We start from the raw sequence: 22,579 nt of genomic DNA, 5'->3' as shown, positions 1-22,579 counted from the left end.
AGCCCTGAAAAATTAGATTTGGCCTGACTTCTCCTTGATTAAATGGGGTATAGGATAGGGTGACCAGACGTCCCGCATCTGGCGGGACAGGCACGGGTTTTCATAATCTTTCCCGCGTCCCGGGCCATTCTCGAAAAATCCCGCTTTATTTTGGCGCTCTCAGCTCGCTCGCTCCCCCGCCCATCAGCTGCTCGCTCGCTCGCTCGTTCCGTTCTACACTAAAAATCTAAGCCAGCCCAGCCTGAAATGGAGCGTGCTAAGCTAAGCGGACTCCAGCCAATCAGTGAGCTGGCTGGGATGGAAAACTTTAAGCACACGGCGTGCTTAAAATTTTCCATCCCAGCCAGCTCACTGATTGGCTGGAGTCCGCTTAGCTTAGCACGCTCCATTTCATTTCGTCTTTTGCTTGCTGCTTAACTGGTGAGTAACGTTACCGGTGGGAATCGGGAGGCACTGGGGGGAGGAGACGGCCCTCCTCTCCTTCTCCCCCTTTGCAGAGTTTCCCTGTGTCTCCCAGGTCGCGCCCATCCCCTCTCAAAAGGATTTGTCCCGCTTCCTCCTCTTCTTCTTCCTCCACCTCCTCTTCCTCCCCATCCATGGTGGCAGCCACAGGATGGGGTGGCGGTGAGAGAGAGAGAGCGAGAGAGAGAGGGTTCCGTCCTGCAAGGAGACACCCACCGAGCTGCAGGTCCCGCTGCCTTCTTTCCCTCATGGTCGCTTCCCTTCTTTCGACTCGTGGTCACTTCCCACCGCTGGCGGCGCCTCGCTTCCCATCATCCCACCATCGCCCAGCCGCCGCCGCCGCCTCCCCTTCCTCCATCCCTCCCCCTCGGACTCCTCTTCCCGCCCCCCGCTGCCTTGGCTTGGAAGGGCCGGGAGAGCGAGAGAGAGAACAGGGGAACCTCTCGAGGCTTGCCGGAGCGCTGCTCCTTTCCCAGAGCGAGGGCGGCGCAGGGAAGACAATCAGCCGGAGGAACCTTCCGAAGTGGAGGCGGCAGCGGTGGCTGGGCACGCGCTGCTCTTTCCCTCCGTGTCCTGGTCCTCTCCATTCCCAAGCAGCTCCGTCCTCTCCTCCTCCCTCGGTCCTTCCCGCGGCTGCCTCGCCAAAATCTCACTCTCCCTCCCCCCGCTTCGGCCGCTGCTGGCCATCGCCCAGCCGCCGCAGCCGCCTCCCCTTCCTCCCCCTCGGACTCCTCTTCCCGCCCCCGCCGCCTCGGCTTGGAAGGGCCAGGAGAGAGAGAGATAGAACGGGGGAATCTCTCGGGGCTCGCCAGAGCGCTGCTCCTTTCCCAGAGCAGAGAGAGAGAAGGAAAGAAGGGGGGAGAGAAAACTGGGCACCTGAGCCCTTTCCCCACATCCCTATGCAGCGGGGAAAGAGAGGTCGCTCCCGGTGAAGTGTCGCCTCCACCCTCGCTGCTTCTGCCGCAGCCACCCGAGGCTGAGACGGGATTCGGGGTTTTGACAGATGCCCGTTTCCCCTCCGCGCGGCTCCCTCCGGCCGGAGAGCCATGTAGATCCCTTCTTCTTTTCATTCCCCCCTCTCTCCTTCCCTCCTCTCCTTCCCACTCCTTGCAAATGGCGGCGGCGAAATCATAGTGATCCGAAGGGTTTGATGGCTGGCACAATGAAGGTCTTCTTCATCTCCTTGACCTCCGCAGCGTCCCCCATTTTCCTCCCCTCCCCTCCCCCACCCGCGCAGCCTCCTCCCCTCCTCCTACAAGGGATCTACAACCCATGCGGGAAGTTTGGGGGGTTGCATCTTTTCCCTGGCTTCTTCGAGCTTTGTTCCTCCCGCTTCCGCTCCTTCAGCTGGAGACAATTACACACACACATCCCAAATAATCCTAGGCACACAAACAAGCAGTTTCCCCACCGTGGGCTTTGTGGGAACTGAGGAAAAGAATAGACAGGGGGCCGTGTGGAGAAGAAGAAGTGTGCCGAGTCCTAAGACACTGGCGATCTGGGGCGCTGGGCTTCGGGGGAGGGGGGATGTGTAAAGCCCCCTCCTCTAATGCTTCTGACTCCTGTAAAGAAGGGGGTCGGGGGGCTTGTGCAGACCCTTCCCCCCTATTCCCGCATCTCCTTGCAGGAACCCCCAATCGCCAGGGGCATCGGAGTCCAAATCCCATCGCAGCAGCCCCCAATGGCCAGTGTCTTAGGACTCCAAATCCCATCACAGGAATCCCCACTCGCCAAGATCGTAGGACTCCAAGTCCTGTCCCATCTGCTTCTAGATCTCCCTCGCAAGCTTCAGCAGCCCCGATGACAGCTTCTTCTTCTCCACACGCCCCCCTCTATTCTTTTCCTCAGTTCCCACGCCCCGGCGGGTCCGCACAAGTTCCTCGCCTAGTTAAGCGTGCCGTGGATCCCAGCCCCAGGGCACCTTTCCATGGTTGGCCAAGCTCCTGCTCTCCCCGCAAAAGGTAGCCTCGCCGCTGCCTCTCTCTATTCCCTTTGCCCGCTGTCGGTTAAGAACAAAGCCAACGGTGGGGAAGCTGCTTGTTTGTGTGCCTGGGATTCTTTGGGGTGTGTGTGTGTAATTGTCTCCAGCTGAAGGAGCAGAAGCGGGAGGAACGAAGCTCGGAGAAGCCAGGGAAAAGATGCACCACCCCCCAAAGTCCCACATGGGTTAAAGTAGAGCCTCGGGATGCCTTCATATGGAATCTCCCCCCTTCCTCTCGGCTTTGACCTAGGGAGATCCCAGGCACTCCCGCCACCCAGCTGGAAAGGAGGAAAATCGCGTGGTTGGGGAGAATCAGTGAGCCGGCACGTCCTCTGCACCCTTAAAATCCCCATTCCCTCCCCACTCCAGGGGTAGGATACTGCAAAATCCCCATTTCCTCTCCCCTCCAGGGGAAGGATACTATAAAATCCCCATTCCCTCCCCACTCCAGGGGTAGGATACTGCAAAATCCCCATTCCCTCCCCCCTCCAGGGGTAGGATACTGCAAAATCCCCATTTCCTCTCCCCTCCAGGGGAAGGATACTATAAAATCCCCATTCCCTCCCCACTCCAGGGGTAGGATACTGCAAAATCCCCATTCCCTCCCCCCTCCAGGGGTAGGATACTGCAAAATCCCCATTTCCTCTCCCCTCCAGGGGAAGGATACTATAAAATCCCCATTCCCTCCCCACTCCAGGGGTAGGATACTGCAAAATCCCCATTCCCTCCCCCCTCCAGGGGTAGGATACTGCAAAATCCCCATTCCCTCCCCCCTCCAGGGGTAGGATACTGCAAAATCCCCATTTCCTCTCCCCTCCAGGGGAAGGATACTATAAAATCCCCATTCCCTCCCCACTCCAGAGGTAGGATACTGCAAAATCCCCATTCCCTCCCCCCTCCAGGGGTAGGATACTATAAAATCCCTATTCCCTCCCCACTCCAGGGGAAGGATACTATAAAATTCCCATTTCCTCAATGTGACCACTGTCTGTGATCTGGTTCGTGATGGAAGGAGGTAGGAAAGCGTGGGGCACCGGAGAGCTCACCCAGCTGTATTTCTTTCGTTAATTTATCCATTTCGGCACAGTCCATAATTTTTCTGTATAATTTTTCCGTATAAAATTTTTAATCAAGCCCTCCCCCCACCCCCCGTCCCGGTCAAAGGTGTCCCTCTTTACCAATCTGAAAATCTGGTCACCTTAGTATAGGAGAGGGAAGGTAACTCATTTTTGTAAGGTTCTTTGCATAGTAAATAAATACATTATACACTCACAAGTTATAATACAATAGTAAGAGCAACTTTATTATTATTATAATTTTTTAACACATATTGAATACTATTTTTTGACCAAAATGACATCAAAGATATTTCCTTTCTTGAACTGAATATTTTTAAAGCCAGCTGTTTTGAAGAGTATACGATGCTCTGATGTTGTCCGTGCTTTTCCTTCAGAATGAAGCAACATTATGATGCAGTACATATGAGCAGGAAAAGACCCAGATATTTCTTCATCAATAGTTGGTTCCACTACTAAGACTCCACCACCTGTTGCAAAAATAATTTACTAACTCAGGAATAGGTTCTCTAGAAAAGAAAAAGTGTCCATGCATCTCACTTTCATTCCTCTGACTGTGGCCTTTCTTCAGTAGTGGGATTCAGCTGGTTCGCACCAATTCAATGGAACCGGTAGCTAAATTTTTGCTCAGTCTCCGGCACTGGAAGCCAACTCTCAGCCGCATACCCAGTTACCCATTCACATCTTGCCGTCTCTTTTCCCTCCCCACCCTCACCGGGCATGGCTCCCTTTCATTGGGGCATGTGGAATGAGACAGGGGTTCCTCTTGCTGTCTCGTCTCCCCCACCTCACCAGCATGGCAGGGCTTCCTGCATCTCATGTAGCCAGCAATACCCTTTATCAATACAATTTGGGGGTGGCAGGTGGGGAGGGGTGGGACAAGGAAGGAAGAGTATTCCCAACTACCGGGCTGACTGACTTCTTCCCAGCAAAGCTTTCTCTACCTTTCAGTGTCGGCCATCAAAGACAAGATTTTTGTGGGCAGAAGAGCTTGCCCCACCCACCACTGTCCAGATGCCCTTGCTTCCCTCAAGCATTTTTTGGCCTACCTGATTTCCAGCTCCATTGCATTTTTTAGCCTCTGGATTAAAAAAAATCAATTAATCAATCTGAACTTCTTGTTTAAAAAAAACCTTGTGAAGTTGGAATTGATTGAATGCAATAAACTTGTTTCCCTGCACATGATTGTGAGAAACGTGATTAGGAAATGTGAGGTAGCTGGATATCAGGTAGACAAAGAAATGCTTAGGGGAAGCAAGGGCATCTGGGTGGTGGTGGGTGGGCCAAGCTCTGCACTACGGCAGTGCAAAGGAGAAATGGACAATTACTGCAACTGGCACGAGGCAGCTTTCCCTCTTTCCCTGCTCCTCCTCCTTCCCTCTTGCCAGTTGCTCCATTGCCCATTTCTCCATTGCAGTGCAGAGCCCAGGATCCACTTTGACCCACAATCTGCCCTACATTGGGCCCAGCTACGATTGTGCTGCCAACTTAATTCCTCACTCCTCTCACTTTTGCCCGCAGACTGACCAACACCCCCTGCATGCAACTCCACAGGGAGGGGGAAAATCCCTCCCTCCACTTCCCTCCCCCCAATTCTTCACCTTCCTGTGTGAGCTCTCAAAGAGCATCAACTCCTTGTCTCTATGGTAACCCTTCCTCCTCATTCTTCAGAAACCTCATCTCTTAAAGGGGCCACGTCCAGAAGGCTGAAACAGCCTCAAGACCAACATGCAGACAAGCACCCTCAGAAACAACCTTTTGCCAAAGGGTGGAAATTTAGCAGCCTGTTTTACCAGGGTCAGGTTGGCTGTCATAGGAGAATTGTCCCACATGTATGGCAGAGCTGAAACACACAGATGGGCCATGCCTCGCACAACAGCCAACCTGATCCTGGGCAAACCAGTTGATAAATTATTTGAATTCCACCACTCCCCTTTTCCCACTACTTTCCCCATCTTCCAAAAACATTGTTTTGGTCTATTTTTTCCTAGGTCAAATCCATGGTCTATTTTAGTCTCCTCAGAGTCCTAAGTGATCTCAAAATGTTTTGCCAATCCACAGCTACTTTTGCATTTCCTAACTCATAGCACATACTGCTTTAGTCCAATTTTAACCAATTGGAGGCCTTAGTCTGCTCCAGGGATGAATTCAACTTACCTTCGCTACCGGTTTGCAAATGTGAGCGTGCACAGATTGAGCACTATCTATATTTTGTCAAAGGTTGTTGCAAGTACAGAAAAAAGCCATGGAGGACCTTGATTGGCTTGCTTCTCTTCCCATTCAAAATGGCAGTTTTTCTCTTTCTGACAATGCAAATATGCCTACCTGGCTTACAGGCCATAAATACTTTTGTAAGTAGCTGGATACACTTTTTATCACTCCAATTAAACAGGACTCTTGATAAGATGTAAAGATCTGCTTCAGGAATTGGATCTTTAAAGAAATCCCCTGCAAAAAGAACAATTCATTTAATAAGGTAGAAATCAAAGTCTATTATCACTTTGGAAACAGAATTTATTCTCCCTTTCACAAAGCTTGATTTGACAGTGCCACTAGCTTCTTTCAATAGTGTTTTTTGAAATGGCAGAAATATTGATTCCAAACATATATTACCTTCTTGGAAAGTGATCTGGGAGTCATCTGAAAATGCATTAAATTTTTTAGATATTTCCACAACTTCAAGAAGATCAAAAAGTTTCACAGTACAATTTGGGTATTTTGAAATCAATTCTTTAGCTAAGCCACCGCTACTTCCTTAAAAAAAGAAAAAAATGCAAAAAAAAGGAACAATGTAAGAAAAAATATCCTGCATGTCAACATTTTTAACAATTTACTAGAATATTTATGATTACTTTTTTAGAAAAACAGCTCATTGGGTTTTTTTATCCATTTGAACTAATCAGGCATATAATATTGTGATTTAAACAAATATATTCATTAAGAATTGTCTGATTTCTTCTCCTACATTGTTGCATTTTTATTGCTGTCCTTTTGCTATAGACATTTTTTTCCATTTCTTTGAAAACCTATTTACTAAATATTACTTCTCATTCCACTCCTATCCAGTGACTCTTTGCATCACTTTTTCTTTCATTACTTTGCTTTATCAAAACTAAAGACCACCATTTTATTCTAAGTGGCTGCAGTGAAATTAGTGTAGTTAATCCAATCTTTTTTCTACACTATTGTTATAATTCCATGCAATAGTATCTGTTTAAAATCAGCTTTTGCCTTTTTCCATCCTACGAAACCATTTTTAAAACTTAATACCAGTTATATAAAATAGGATAACTGTTTGATGGTGAGGATAATTCTAATCCAACATAATTTCAGAGCTTGATGTTGGAAAAGATAGTTCTATGATTTTCATATTGTTATGGTCATCCCAGGTCCAATTGTGAGAATTTTCCAAAATTTCTTCAAAAGCAGCTCAGTTTTTCAATGTGTTTACTCGATATTGATAGGGAATACTACTTTGTCATATTAAAATACATGGCTAGCAAAGCAAATATTGTGTCTGTAAAAGTCCATTGTATGCACATCAGGTGTTTTGTTCGAGCATCTTTTACCCTAAAAACTCCACAACAGTAAATGTAGAACTGTGATGCATTCTGTAATTGTTTTCATACATATTTTTTTCTTTGTGTGCCTTCAATTAAGTCTTGAATCCTGGCAACTGCCTGGATAAGTTCCTACTGTTTTCTGGTCAAGATTTCAGAACTGGTTTGCCATTGCCCCCTTCCTAGGACTGAGAGAGACTGGCCCAAGGTCACCCAACTGGCTTTATGCCTAATGCATGATGTTTAGAATGTTTAGAATGTTTAGAATGTTTATTATAATTTATAGGCCGCCCTTTTCCCTGAGGGGACTCAGGGCGGCTTACAAAACACGGGGAAGGGGGTACAAAGACACACAAAAAAAAACATAAGACAATACATAATATTAAAAATAGAGCACAACATTCATTCATCATTCGGGAGGGGACGAACTAAGATTTTTTATCCCCAGGCCTGACGGGATAGCCAGATCTTAAGGGCCGTGCGGAAGGCCTGGGCGGTGGTGAGGGTGCGGATCTCCACGGGGAGATTGTTCCATAGCGTCGGAGCTGCAACTGAGAAGGCTCTCCTCCGCGTAGTCGCCAGTCGGCACTGACTGGCGGATGGAATTCGGAGGAGGCCTACCCTGTGCGATCTGATGGGACGCAGGGAGGTAATTGGCAGAAGGCGGTCTCTCAAATAGCCAGATCCACTACCATGGAGCGCTTTGTGAGTGGTAAGTAGGACCTTGAAGTGCACCCAGAGATCAACAGGTAGCCAGCGCAGCTCACGGAGGATCGGTGTTATGTGGGCGAACCGTGGTGCGCCCACGATCACTCGCGCGGCCGCATTCTGGACTAGCTGAAGTCACCGGATGCTCTTCAAGGGCAGCCCCATGTAGAGCACGTTGCAGTATTCCAGCCTGGAGATCACAAGGGCTCGAGTGACTGTTGTGAGGGCCTCCCGGTTCAGGTAGGGCCGCAACTGGCGCATCAGGCGAACCTGAGCAAATGCCCCCCTGGTCACAGCTGACAAATGATGGTCAAAACTCAGCTGTGGGTCCAGGAGGACTCCCAAGTTGCAGACCCTGTCTGAGGGGTATAAATTTTGTCCCCCCAGCCTGATTGATGGAACATTAGCCAAATTATTGGGAGGAAAACACAACAGCCACTCGGTCTTTTCCGGGTTGAGCACCAGTTTGTTAGCTCTCATCCAGTCTTTGACAGCCTCAAGGCCCCGGTTCATCACTTCCACCGCTTCATTGAGTTGGCACGGGGCGGACAGATACAACTGTGTATCGTCCGCATACTGATGGTATTTTATCCCGTGCCTCCGAATGATCTCGCCCAGCGGTTTCATGTATATGTTAAATAGCATGATTAGTACTCACAGTCCTGGTTTTTACTCACTACACCACCTGGTTCTCTTTTCATATTATGCATCATGGCAATAACTCAACCAGGCAAGGGAGGAAAAAAGGAGAAGAGTGCTTTCATCTATAAATTTTCTCCCACTTCTTTCCAAACAGGACTGTTGCTACTGTGTTTCCCTGAAAATAAGACATGGTCTTATTTTCTTTTTACCCACAAAATATCGCTTAGGCCTTACTATGAGGGGAGGGTTTGTTGTTTTGGGGTTACCGGGTGGCTGCTGTCTTGTGAGCTGGGCACAGACTCAGGGGCGAATGGCTGTGTTGCGCTGTCGCAGCAGTGCAACACAACAGCCATGAAGTGACCACGCTCATGAGCAGCCACCTGGCAAACCCCCTTTCCAGCCAGGGACAGCAGCATTCACTGACCTAGGGGTATCGCCAAGCCGCGTGAGCTCCCGGCACCCGCGGTTTGGCACCTTCGAAATGCCAGTGAATGGTGTCCTGCAGGCTGGAGAGGGGGGTTGTGCAAGCCCTGGCCCAGCTCTCCCTGCATAGCCAGGGCACCTCCAGTGCCACCACCGCCATCCCAGCATGGCTTTTTTGGTGGCTTCCAAACTGAGTTTTCCAGCAGTGGCTGCTCTGGGTGTACGCTCTATGTTTGTGGGCCAGATGCCAGCAGAGCATACAAGCATAGAGCATACACCCAGAGCGGCCACTGCTGGAAGACTCGGTTTGGAAGCCACCAAAAAAGCCATGCTGGGATGGTGGTGGCAGTGGTGGTGGCAGCGGCGGTGCCCTGGCTCTGCAGGGAGAGCTGGGCCAGGGCATCGTGAGGTTGGGAGGCGTATGAGCAAGAGCGGAACAGCCACTCATGCAATCCTCCTCTCCAGCTGTGCAGAGTGTCATTCACTGGCATTTTGAAGGAGCCAAGCTGCGGGAGCCAGGCGGCGTCAAACAGACGCTTACGCGGCTTGGCGATACCCCTAGATCAGTGAATGGCGCTGTGCCTGGCTGGAAAGGGGGTTTGCCAGGTGGCTGCTCATGAGCATGGTTGCTTCATGGCTGTTGTGTTGCACTATTGCAACAGCGCAACACAACCGTTCGCCCCTGAGTCTGTGCCCAGCTCTTTGGGAGCCTGCTCGCAAGAGAGCAGCTGCCCGGCAATCCACCTCTTCAGCTGGGCACAGCACTGCTCACCAACCTAGAGGTATCCTGAAAGCACCAAGCAACGTGATCACCTTTGCCTCCCCCCGGTTCCTGCAGCTTGGCAACTTCAGGATACCGCTAGGTGAGCAGTGCTCTGCCTGGCCGGAGCTGGGCAGTTGTCCAGGGGGCTTATTTGCAGGGTCGGGCTTATATTTTTGCCCACCAGAAAAATGTGGCATGGCCTTATTATCAGGACATGTCATATTTTCAGGAAAACACGGTAGTTACTTTGAGACATCCAGTAATTCTGATAAAAAAATTTTTAAAATAGTTATTTATAAATAAAATTCAAACCTCTAGAAAAAACAAGATCACAGGATGGGATCTTGCAATTCTACTTTTGCAATTGGAGAATTATAAGATCTCCAGAGTATGGCATGGAATTAAATTGCTAGTAATATGCATGATGATACTTTCAGGTACTTACCACCCAGATCACAAATGAGCTGAAAACCAGAAAGATCAAAGGCAGAGACCACTTCTTTTCCATGCAGACTCCAAGCCTCATCCATGTACCTGAAAAAGGTTTCAATGCTTTCCTTTGATCTAGAATTGAAATTTGTACTGGCAGATGATTAACAGAGCTACAACTAAACACAATACAACATGAGCAGCATTTGATCATGAAGCTAGAATTGCACTTTTCATTATTCTATTCATTTTTTGCAGGTTTTTGTGTTAATACTTTAGTTTTAAAGAGCAGGTTGCTTAATATCTGGATTGAAGTAAAATGGCATTAGGTGCCTGTTTGAGGGCTGAATGGATTATTGCTATTTCCATTCAGTTTATGCCTGAGGAATTCCTGGCCAGAACTGCTGAATATGCCAAAATGTGCCTCAGGGTCAGCTGTTTTTGAAAAATCTCAAAAATAGTCCAAACTTCAGGAAGTTTGAATTATTTCCAAGCCAGGAAAAAATGATCAGATGAGTTTTGGAACAGAGGTTAATGAGAAAAAAGACAAGATTATGACAATCCTATTCAGCACATCTCTCCACACTTCTTCTCGTTGCAAACCATCTTCCACAATTTCCATTAACTGGTGATAAATTGTCCGTAGACAGTTTGCAATCTAGTCTCAAAATTTCTGATTGTAGCTTGGATGGAATATGAGCCCAGTTAGAGCAAAGCTAGGCTTTGGTTCTGCTTACGGCATATTGGCCAAAATCAGTGTTGGTGGGTAGCATTGCTAATGTAGTCTTTCTGTCTTATTAAAAACTTCCATGAAATTTATAAAAATGCTTTTACCTGTACACAGGTCCATAAAATTCCTTTGAAGAAATGCCATATATTGATAGAATCTGAGGTTTCCCATCCCTGCAGATATTTTTTGTTTTTTTTTAAATTGAAAGCAACAAAAATACCATTAATGATTACATTCTTTTTGTCTCCAGCATCAAATAGTACTTATATTCAAATAGTGAATCATATTGCTTGCGAACATTACTGTAAAAATAATACAGGCTCTAAACAGTACTAGAATCCTGTGAAGTGAATAAACTGAAATTAAATGTTTATGTCCATCTAGTTTCTCTACTTTATTATTAAATAGCATGAAAATCAAATAAATTCCTTTAATCAATTCTTTTGAAGGCTTTTTTAAACTTTGAATAAAAAATAGATCCAGGGAAACAAATAGATCCAGAAAACTACAGACCTATCAGCTTGACCTATTGAGGGAAGATTCTGGAAAAGATAATCAAGCAATGAATCAGCGAACACCTAGAAGCAAAGTTATAACCAAAAGCCAACATGGGTTTTTCAAAAACAGATCGTGCCAGACTAATCTTGTTGCATTCTTTGACAAAGTGACAAAATTAGTGGACCAGAGGAATACTGTTGATATAATTTACTTGGACTTCAGTAAGGCATTTGATAAAGTAGACCATAACCTACTACTAGATAAAATAGAAAAATGTGTGTTAGACAGTATCACCACCAGATGGATTCATAACTGGCTGACCAACCGCACTCAACATGTAGTCCTCAATGGAACTGCATCTACATGGAGGAAAGTATGCAGTGGAGTATCCCAAGGCTCTGTTTTAGGGCGAGTACTCTTCAACATCTTCATCAATGACTAGACGAGGGGATAGATGGGGAACTCATCAAATTGGCAGATGACAACAAGCTGGCAGGAATAGCTAACACTCTAGAAGATAGGCTTAAGAATCAGAAGGATCTTGACAGACTTGGACATTGGGCGCTATCTAACAAAATGTAATTCAATGGTTAAAAAAAAGTAAAGTTCTACATTTAGGGAAGAAAAACAAAATGCACAGGTACAGTATATGTGGTACCTTGCTCAATAATAGTAACTGTGAAAGGGATCTTGGAGTTTTAGTGGACAACAATTTAAATATGAGCCAGCAGTGTGCAGCAGCTGCCAAAAAAGCCAACACAGTTCTAGGCTGCATAAACACAGGGATAGAATCAAGATCACGTGAAATGTTAATACCACTTCATAATGCCTTTGTAATGCCACACTTGGAATACTGGATCCAGTTTTGGTTACCACAATGTAAAAAAGATGTTAAGACTCTAGAAAGAGTGCAGAGAAGAGCAACAAAGATGATTAGGGGTTGGCTCAGTGGTTAAATGCAGCACTGCAGGCTACTTCAGCTGACTGCAGTTCGGCTGTTCAAATCTCACCGGCTCAGGGTTGACTCAGCCTTCCATCCTTCCGAGGTGGGTAAAATGAGGACCCGGATTGTTGTTGGGGGCAATATGCTGACTCTGTAAACCGCTTAGAGAGGGCTGAAAGCCCTATGAAGCGGTATATAAGTCTAACTGCTATTGCTATTGAAGGCTAAAACATATGAAGAACGGTTGCAGGAACTCGGTATGCCTAGTTTAATTAAAAGAAGGACTAGGGGAGACATGATAGGCGTGTTCCAATATCTGAGCGGCTGCCACATAGAAGAGGGAATCAAGCTATTCTCCAAAGCACCTGAGGGTAGGACAAGAAGCAATAGGTGGAAACTAATCAACGAGAAAAGCAACTTAGGAGAAATTTCCTGACTCCAACACTGGACGTTTTTAAGAAGATGTTGGATAACCATTTGTCTGAAGAGGTGTAGGGTTTCCTGCCTAAGCAGGGGGTTGGACTAGAAGACCTCCAAGGTCGCTTCCAACTCTATTCTATTCTATTGTGCTCTCTGAATTATGATATCTCTCTAACATGCTCTTGGTAAAAAGATTGTTATTTCACCAATGCTCCTTTCTTACCTTACAGCTTCAGGCAAGTATTGCAGTGATGAGTATGCACATTCTGAGAAAAACTTCATGGTATAATATTGAGACTTTGGGCTTGATTTAGCCAGAAAGACATCAGCAAACTCTGTGTTTCCATAAAGATCTGAAAATGAAAGCATAAAACAATTGCTTCAAAATGCCATTGTTGAATTCCATATACTTTTGAGATGAGCAAAGCATAAGGTTCATTATAAATTATTACATTTCAGTTTATTTCAGTCACAAAACCCAAATCATTTGATCTGGCACCCCAAAAAGTGTTCCTGATGATGTTGAAACAAGTCACAGGCTGGCAAAGTGGCTGAGTTCTCTGGACATAAGCTTTATAATGTAACAAATTAGTTAGCAAAACTCATAACTATGAATAACCATTTCAAATTAAAAGAAGAATGAGAAAAGAATGGCCAGAAATTGCTAACTCCATGAAAAATAATGCTATGTGATAATTTTTAAACAACTGTAATTGCTTCTCCCTGCTAACGGAATCACCTTTGCCCTCCTTCCATTCCACTTTCAAAACCTTTATCTCCACACAGGCCCCCAGCAGCGTCTGCATCCCGGTGAGACTGGTCTTCAAGCACTCGGCCACAGTTGCAGATGATAGCAATTTCCCTGACTCTCTCAGAAGATCGAAGACACCCAACTGACTGGCAGTAAATATGATCTTGGAAGAAATGGGCAGATGTACAAAAAAGAAAAAGCGTGAATACAGATTTAAGCTTTTTAGGGTTTCAAATAACACAGAGAACCATACTTGCACTTCAGAGAATGATACACTCTAGGAATCAGAAATTATTATATATGGCGACCAACCAGTGGCGGGATTCAATTTTTTTTACTACCGGTTCTGTGGGCATGGCTGGTGGGCATGGCATGGCTTGGTGGGCATGGCTTGGTGGGCATGGCAGAGGAAGGATACTGTAAAATCTCCATTCCCTCCCCACCCCAGTGGAAGGTTATTGCAAAATCCCCATTTCCTCCCAATCAGCTGGGACTCGGGAGGCAGATAATAGATGGGGGCAGGGCTAGTCAGAGATGGTATTTACCGGTTCTCCAAACTACTCAAAATTTCTGCTACTGGTTCTCCAGAACTGGTCACAACCAGCTGAATACCACCTATGCAACCAACCCGTCCCACTGTTACTGTTTAATGAGTAAGAGGAAAAAAAAATGGGCTCATAGATCTATTTATTTGCACCACATTCTCACTTCAGAATAGAGTGATTAACAGCCTAGAGGCACTCAACAGCAAGATTTATGTCTTATAAATGTTATAAATAAATAAAAATTAAATGGAGCAACATTATTGCAACCAGTAGGATTTCTCTTGAGTGCTGGGTTTATTTAACTTATTTCTGGGGAAACAGTTGGGAGGAGCCATATTTGCATTAGGAAAAAAAAAGTTCAGTGATTAAGGATTGTGCAAATATGTTTACTTTTTTAATTGTTTTTAGCTGATAAACAAAAAAGAGAAAGAAAGCAGACAAAACACAAAAATAATAATGATAGAAATATATACTTTGTCAAAAAGGGGGGGGAGTATTGGTGAAATACAACCAAAATTTGTGAAATACATCCAAAAATAGTATATTTCAGTAAATCCATAAAGAATTTTTATATATATATATATATTTGTGCTGATAAATAAATAAATACACACAAATGTAACAAAAGGCAACAGTAAAAATATTGGGTTTCTGTCTGGATGGTCTCTTGTGACGAGCCGATGGACAGAGAATGGAAGCAGTGAACTTCCTCCCATATTTGGGCATACCAGGGGTTGTGACTTTAAATATATATATATTTATCCATAGCCTTTGAATACATTTATATATGTTATTAACCTACTTTTGTATAAATTATTTTGAATTAATTTCTCCCATATTTCATTATACTTGTCCATGCAAAATCCATGCCTTCTTCAATCTTCAATAAGTGGAGAGTACTATCAAGTCTTCAATTCACTGATAAATGAAGCCATACATTTACTGTATTTTCCCAATGCTGTGCATTAGGGTTTTGTTTTTTTTTGCCATAATAGGGCTAAAATATGTGTCCTTTTCACAAATTCTATTTATCAGTTTTGTGCTTCAAGATAATATTCTGCGAAAGTTTTAGCTTTTGTTGTACATATTTATATAATTCACTACTTTCTCCCAAAATTTGGTAAGTGTAGGACTGTAAAATGTCTATGGAGATTCTCAGTCATCCAGGTCATGGTTGTCCCAAAGGCAATTGGTTCACCCAAACCAGTAGTGGAAATCGCAAGTGGCCATGCGCACCTGCCGTGGCTCTAGGGCATCCCATTTAGGCCCATTTTTAGGCAAGGCGCATGCGCAGAAGGCGGTGCACATGTGTGGACGTGCTGACATGTGCGCCCACACTCACATTTGCGAACCAGTAGGGAAGGTAAGTGAATACCACCCCTGATGTACTTAATGCCTTTGGGCATTCATTTAATATCTGTGGCACTGACTTAATAACTGTGATGTTTGCTTAACTGCCATAAAAAAGGCCCTAACTTTACTTCCAGTCATGCAAGTACTTTCATTTACAACCCTAATGACTTACAACCATATTTCAAGGCTCTATAATGATCATAAGATGAGAATTGCCTGTATATAATTCCCCAAAAAATTAAATTTATATTTTATAGCCATTGAAATTTTACACAGACAAGAAATATGTTTTTGTAAGTTTAAATATCTGATACATCATTTGCAAGTATTGCATATCTTACCTGTGAAATTATAAATGAATGCTGATGATGAAAGAACATTTTTATTTTTTCAGTTTCTTCAGAGGAATGCATTGTGTTCTTAGGAAGTTGTGCAATAGTCCTCTTCATATTAAATCAAAAATATTAAATCTTCAGTTCTCTAGGCCAGCACTTTAGATTTTTATGATTTGATGCCACAATCAGAAAGTCAATAAATAAAGCCTTAAAGGAATTGTTCTAAATAAAGCAAAAGGAAAGAGGGAAGGGAAATTTCATTAAATATATGGCAATGAGAATCACCACTATTCACAGAAAGACAAGTAAGGACGTAAGAAAATATTCTCATTGATTCTAAGAATGTTCTTAAAAATAAAATACCCTAAGAAGAAATTTAATTACATATTTCTGAAAATTAGATGAGTTTTAATCATAGAATTTAGAAAAGGCTTATTTAACTATTTAGAATACATTTGTCTTTTCAAATGAAATCAGTCTGCAAGCCAAGCTATTGCCTTTTTCTTCTCCTAGATCCCTAGACTGCAATGATAAATGCAGCAAAGGGGAAGGGATCTAATAAAAATATTACTCAGGAAGATTTCAATGTGAACTAATTATGGTGTTCTTCAGACATGAGTTGATCTTGACTCATTCTGAGACCATGGATATTCATGTTCTCCTCCTGAATGCAGTACTGCACAATTACCATTAAAAATAATATTTTACAAGTAGTAAACAACACTGGAATTCCACCCATTAGAAATAAATCTGCTGCAGCTTTCTCCTTGTTAGAAAAGAAAAATCTGTTATGGAGAAAAAGAAAGAATAGAGTAGCTGCTCAACCTGTATCCATTGATACTCTCTAGAGTGTTTATATCCAGAGATCCTCCAAAATATATTTTATTAATGAATAGCTCATCCGATCCACATTTATCTGACCCCAATTACCTTATATGTATCATATTAATATTTAGCTGTCAACTTTAAGGCAATTATTTGGTATGTCCTCTTTTTCAGTACAACTCATCTCAGAGATTATTGTTGTGCAGAAAATAGGAGGAGAAAGATGCATTTTATGCTGACTCTGTAAACCACTTAGAGGGAGCTGTGCAGATATATATATATATATATATATATATATATATATATGTATGTATGTATGTATGTATGTATGTATGTATATATGTATATATATATATATATATGTTATATCTGTGCTGATAAATAGAGGGAGCTGTGCAGATATATATATATATATATATATATATATATATATATATATATATATATATATATATATATGTGTGTGTGTGTGTGTGTGTGTGTGTGTGTGTGTGTGTGTGTGTGTGTTATATCTGTGCTGATAAATAAAAAAAGGAGACTAGTATAGATCTATTTCAAGCTATTTAGTGTGGGAACCAAACTGTCGCCATAACAGGCTAGGTAAAATAGCTAGGAAACAAAGAACAAAGCTATCTGAATTAAGAACCTAGTGGACATTTACCAAGGCCAGTTGGCTGATGTGCCAAGGAAACAATTCTGAGAAAAACAAGATAAGAAAGTTGGCAGCAGAAAATAGACATTGTGAAGCCTGGCTTAGCTGCAACTTTAGCAAGAACCTTCCTTCTCCCCTTACTCCCCAGACACCCTCCTTACATACTCCTTACATTCCCCTTACTCCTTCCTTACTCCTCCCTCTTCCTTCCCTCTACCTCCCTCCTTGGTGTATGCCTTTATTCGAGTGTTGTTTGATCTGATAAAAGTAAAGTGAACCAAGGAAAATAATAATAATAATAATAAAAAAAAGAACCACCGTATATAAATACATTCTTGTTCTTATTAAAACTATATTAACACCCCCCACCCCACCCCCCACAATCCCCATCCCTAATCCTCCCGACTTCCCAGGGCCCACACCTGGCACTACCTTCTATCTAAAATATCTTGTATACATATGGATTAAAAAATAAAAGTAATATATCAAAAAAAAAAAAAAAAAAAAGAAAAGCAGAGAAAGAAAAAAAAAAAAAAAGGAAAAAAAGAAAAGAGAAAAGAGAAAAAAGAAAAAAAGAGACCACTCTTTGTGTTGATCTCAGCCCCCCATCTTTATCTATGCTTAAATAGTATAAGTCATTCTATCTATATTTTATTCTCATCTCTTACTTCTTTGCTATTTACCCCGACCTTCTGTAGGCTCTCCCGTTCCCTTCCTAAACCTTATGATCCCTTCCAATAAGATTTAAGCAACGTGGTTCATGCCATATATTCAAATATAACTTTACAGACAAGTAATCAAACTTTCCCTTCTAGTAAAATTTAAACAACGTAAGTGATCTTTCTTTACCCCTTTTTCAAACAGTAATTCAAAATAATCTAACCAGATTTCCCCTTCTTAGTAAAGTTAAGCAGCGTAGATCAGATATTACTTTACACAGGAATCAATTTCTATCTTAAGATAATTCCAACCGACTTCCCCTTCTAATAGAATTTAAATAACTTAGTTCATTCCACATGTATTTTACCCTCATCCCCCACTTGTCTGATATTTACCACTATCAAATTTATACTACCATTTGTTTAAAATATAACTCAGAGCGATTTGTAGCATAAATCATTCCACATATTCCAATAATACTTTCAGCAAGAATCAGTTAACCTTCTATTTTAAGGTAGTCGCTTCTAACAAAGTTTAAACAACATAAATCATTCCGCATTCTTTTTACAGTTATCTTAAAATAATCCCAAGCGGCTTCTTATTCTAATAAGCTTTAAACAACATAAATTTTGCCCTCTTCCCTTGCTTGTCTGGTATTTACCTCAAATAACGTAGTTCATTCCACATGCATTTTACCCTCATCTCTTGCTTGTCTAATATTTACCACTATCAAATTTATACTAGCGTTTATTTGAAATGTAACTCAAAACTATTACAACCAACTTTCCCTTCAAATAAAAGTTAAATAGCATGGATCATATTCAAATAATACTTTCAGCAGGAGTCAGTTAACCTTCTATTTTAAAATAGTCCCATCTAACAAAGTTTAAACAACATAAATCATTCCGCATTCTTTTAACCACTATCAAATTTATGCTAACGTTACTTTAGAATCTAGCTCAAAGTAGTTTCACCCAGCTTTCCCTTCTGATAAAAATTAGTCCACTTTTTCTACCGGAGAGAGGTCTCAAACCCCCATTCAGTCCTCAACTTTAGGAAGTCTTTTGAAGTATCTAAATTCTCGATCTGCGTTCTTCTGCTTCTCCGAGGGAGGAGGGGCTACCCCCTCCATCTTGCAGCCGCATGGCCAGCCGTTTGCTTTCTCCTTCCGCTTGTCTCTCCTCTCTTCCAAGCGCATCAGGAAGTCCCGCCTTCAGAATCCTACAATAGAAATCTTGAGCCTCTGAAACAGAATTAAGACGAAATCTTTGATTCTCAAATGTAACCGTGATGCCGGCAGGGGCCTCCCATCTGTATCGAATCTGTTGACTCCTAAGCTCTTTAGTTAAAAAGGTATAGTCCCTTCTTGCTTTCAACATCTGGGAAGGTATATTTTTGAAGACAATCACGTCCTGGTCATCAACTCGGAGACTGTTATTATGAAACTTTTGCACAATCACGTTTCTAGATTCTTTGGTAGAGAAATGTATAATTATATCCCTCGGGAGCTGTCGCTGTTCCGCTGTCAATGAGTTCTGGCGATAGATTTTCCGAATCTGCCAATCAAAGTTAAGTCCCGGGCTTCCCAGCGCATGGCTGAAGGCTTCAGCAAAGGTCTGTTTCAAATTCTCTTGCTCCTTTTCACGGAATCCTCTGACTCTTATTGAAAATGCCTTCCTATCAAAATTTAGCATCATAAGCTGTTCTTCGTTATTTCTAATTTTTTCTTGTAAAATTTGAATATTGGTAGTCAAATCAAAATTAGCCTTCTCCAGACTTTCCAATTTGTTCTCTATTTCAGCAGAGTAATCCGACAGGGCAGACACGGCTGCAAACGTATTCGCCTTCATTTGATTAACTTTAGATTTTAGATCATCATAAAGTTGCAATACAAATTCCTTAAGTTCTTGCTTAAAGGCATCAAAAATTTTAAAGAGATATTCCTGTGTTAAAACTTCTCCAGTAGAGGGCGTAGGAGACAAAGGCTGTATTTCCAAAAAAGATTCTTTAAATTCTTTAGACACATTTGTAGCAAGACGCTTCTTTGATCTGGGTGCCATAATAAATAAACAAGTAAGCAGCGCTTCGCTCCCCTCTATTTCCAAAGAAAAAGAGTTTATTTTGTTAAGGAGCGGTCTGCAGGAAGATAAGCCCGGCTAAGTACATCCAGTAATCATCCACGGAGAGAAATCGCCATTTTGAAGTCTATTTAAACAAAGAAGTCTTTAAGACGAATGGTGCTGGTATTTAAGATAGTAATAAAAGCATAAATCTCACAGGGGTGGTACCCTCCCGTATCAAATCTAGCTTGAAAAAAAACTTTGTTTTGTCCTGGGGGGGGCTAGCCTGTCTGGGGCTGCCAAAAAAAAAAAGGCAGCTGAGAAGAACTGGCCGGAGATAAAAGCTCCGCTTCGGCTGGATCTAATCTCTTCCACAGCCAAAAAAAGAAAAAGGCTGTGGCTTACGAATAGACCCTAGTCTACAGAGCTACCCTCCCTGCCCCTTTCTTAGCCAAAAAGGGGTGCTATCTATGATGTTATTTAGATATACAGACCAGATCTCTGAGGAGCTCGGTGGAGCCCTCCTCGGCAACAGGCCACGCCCCCAGGAAGTCCAAAACATGGATAGATATAGGTTCTTATTTACATGAGGAACCTAGGGCACCTCCATCCATATTGATAAATTGGAAGGCTGTTTTAACTGCCCTTTGTTTGCATCAGGGAGATACTTATACTCTCTCAAAAAAGCAAAGTAATGAATTGAAACCTCTAATAAGTCCAAGCGCTCCTCCTAAATATGAAGAAGTAGCAACAGAGGTTGTAGAGAAAGTAAAGGAGGAAAATAAAGAGGAGATCATACAACAAACTCCTCAGGGAGAAAAATCTAACATTTATCCGGTTTTAAATACTGGGTGTCCATACGGCCCTTTGACCACGGGAGTCCAGGCCGTGAGAAGCAGCAGACACGTAGAATTAGATGATTTACAGATGATGGCTGCTTTTCCTGTTGATTTTGCAGGAGCAAATCCTGTTCATACTCCCTTGGCATATCAAGTTTTAAAAGATTTAAAAATTGCAATATCAACATATGGACTACAATCTCCATATGTGCAAGGCTTATTTCACAATTTATCTGAAAATTATGTTTTATTGCCAAATGAATGGTATTCAGTTCCAAAAGAGCCAAGGTGGCGCAGTGGTTAAATGCAGCACTGCAGGCTACTGCTAGATCAGCAGTTCAGCGGTTCAAATCTCACCGGCTCAGGGTTGACTCAGCCTTCCATCCTTCCGAGGTGGGTAAAATGAGGACCCAGATTGTTGGGGGCAATATGCTGACTCTCTGTAAACCGCTTAGAGAGGCCTGAAAGGCCTATGAAGCGGTATATAAGTCTACTGCTATTGCTAAAAGCAGTCCATAACAAGCTATGTTATGGAAGGCTATTTTCCGAGAACAATGTGCGGTATTGCATGGTACTAATGCCAATTTTCCCACCGATCAATTACAAGGAGTGGGTAATTTTGCCACACATGATCAACAAATGGCCATTCCAAGGGCTTCTTTAAAGGTTTCCGGGAAAGCAGCTATATTTGCCTTTGCTCATCTGGATGATATGGGATCCGCTAGTACATCTAGTTTTACTTCCATTAAACAAGAGAATGGGGAACCATATAGTAGCTTTATAGAAAAATTGCAAAAAGTAATAAATAGGGAAATTAATAACGCATTAGCCAGAAAAGAACTAATGATAAAATTGGCCTTTGAGAATGCTAATGAAGATTGTAAAAGGGTTCTGGAACCATTGAGGGGGGATCCAACGAAAACCCTGGTAGACTACTTGCGCAAAGCTGCGGTAGTAGGATCAGTTGCCTATCAGACGCAACTGATGGCTGATGCGCTAGTAATTAGCCAAAATAATAATCAAAAACCTAAAGGCCCTAGGATGGGAAATTGTTTTAATTGTGGAAAACCTGGACATTTTAAAAACCAATGTAGAGCCCCGGGAGGAGGAGCAGGACCATCAAATAATAGAAATGAAGGAGTCCGACCAAAAACTCCTTGTCCAAAATGTGGGAAAAATGGCCATTGGGCAAGAGAATGCAGAGGAAAAGGTAACCAGAGGGAAATGGAGAATAGACAACAGTCTTCGGGAAACTAGATAGCGGGCAAGGTTCCAGCCCGGTAATTAAAGGAGCCATTTTTAACGTAAATTGTCAAAATTTTATTTCAAAAAATCATAAATCTATAGTTTCATTACCATCTGATAAACCAGAACCCATGGCTATTGTAACTTCCCCTAGAGAACCAGTGGATTTTGCAGAAAAAGAAGCAGTTGTGCAATCAGTGGTAATTCAAGCTTCAGAAACCATTGAAATGTTTACTCCAGGATTAGTGTACTTTTTGCCATTAAATATGTCGGCGGCTCATTTTCCACCAGCAACTCCCTTAATCATGTATCCCCACAGGGATCTTATATCCCGTAAAGTTTTGGCTTCACCCTTTTTATTAGAGGACACAGATATCTCCTCTCTAGCCTTGGCATGTATTTGCGGTAGTCCGCTCACAGTCAGGGCGGGGGAGGACGCTGCTATTGTAATACCTGTTTCCTTAGAAGCCAACCCCTATGGATATAACCCCCTGAGGCATTGTGAAAAAATGCCTTTGGGAGACTTAATAACTACCCATGAAGAATATTTTACTACAGGGGTAAAAGCTCAAAAACCATTTCTGACTGTAGTACTTAATGGTGTTCCCTTTACTGGTATTCTAGATACTGGTGCTGATGTGTCAGTAATCAGTTCTACACAATGGCCAGCTTCTTGGCC

The 22,579-nt window shown here is 42.9% G+C and overlaps 1 protein-coding gene across 1 annotated transcript; it reads right to left on the bottom strand.

Annotated features, from left to right (window-relative positions):
• Positions 1–3,780: 3,780 nt before the first annotated feature.
• On the bottom strand, positions 3,781–15,697 carry LOC116514860 (acetylserotonin O-methyltransferase-like). Its single transcript, XM_032226650.1, has 8 exons — positions 15,626–15,697; positions 13,375–13,549; positions 12,859–12,988; positions 10,879–10,947; positions 10,061–10,179; positions 6,133–6,273; positions 5,845–5,967; positions 3,781–3,989 (listed from the first exon to the last, which is right to left on the bottom strand). Exons 1-8 carry the CDS (start codon positions 15,695–15,697, stop codon positions 3,781–3,783), a joined length of 1,038 nt encoding a protein of 345 aa, XP_032082541.1.
• Positions 15,698–22,579: the final 6,882 nt, after the last annotated feature.

The sequence above is a fragment of the Thamnophis elegans genome, chromosome 11 (genome assembly GCF_009769535.1).
Source record: "Thamnophis elegans isolate rThaEle1 chromosome 11, rThaEle1.pri, whole genome shotgun sequence".
NCBI classification, from domain to species: domain Eukaryota; kingdom Metazoa; phylum Chordata; class Lepidosauria; order Squamata; family Colubridae; genus Thamnophis; species Thamnophis elegans.
This window is presented reverse-complemented; position numbering and strand designations above follow the sequence as displayed.

Excerpts from the sequence above, each read along its gene's own strand:
- LOC116514860 (XM_032226650.1), bottom strand. The coding sequence starts at position 15,697 with ATGCATTCCTCTGAAGAAACTGAAAAAATAAAAATGTTCTTTCATCAT. Across the intron at positions 13,550-15,625 it reads ATTCATTTATAATTTCACAG|ATCATATTTACTGCCAGTCA; the intron begins GTAAGATATGCA and ends ATTTCTTCCAAG. Across the intron at positions 6,274-10,060 it reads GCTCATTTGTGATCTGGGTG|GAAGTAGCGGTGGCTTAGCT; the intron begins GTAAGTACCTGA and ends TCTTTTTTTAAG.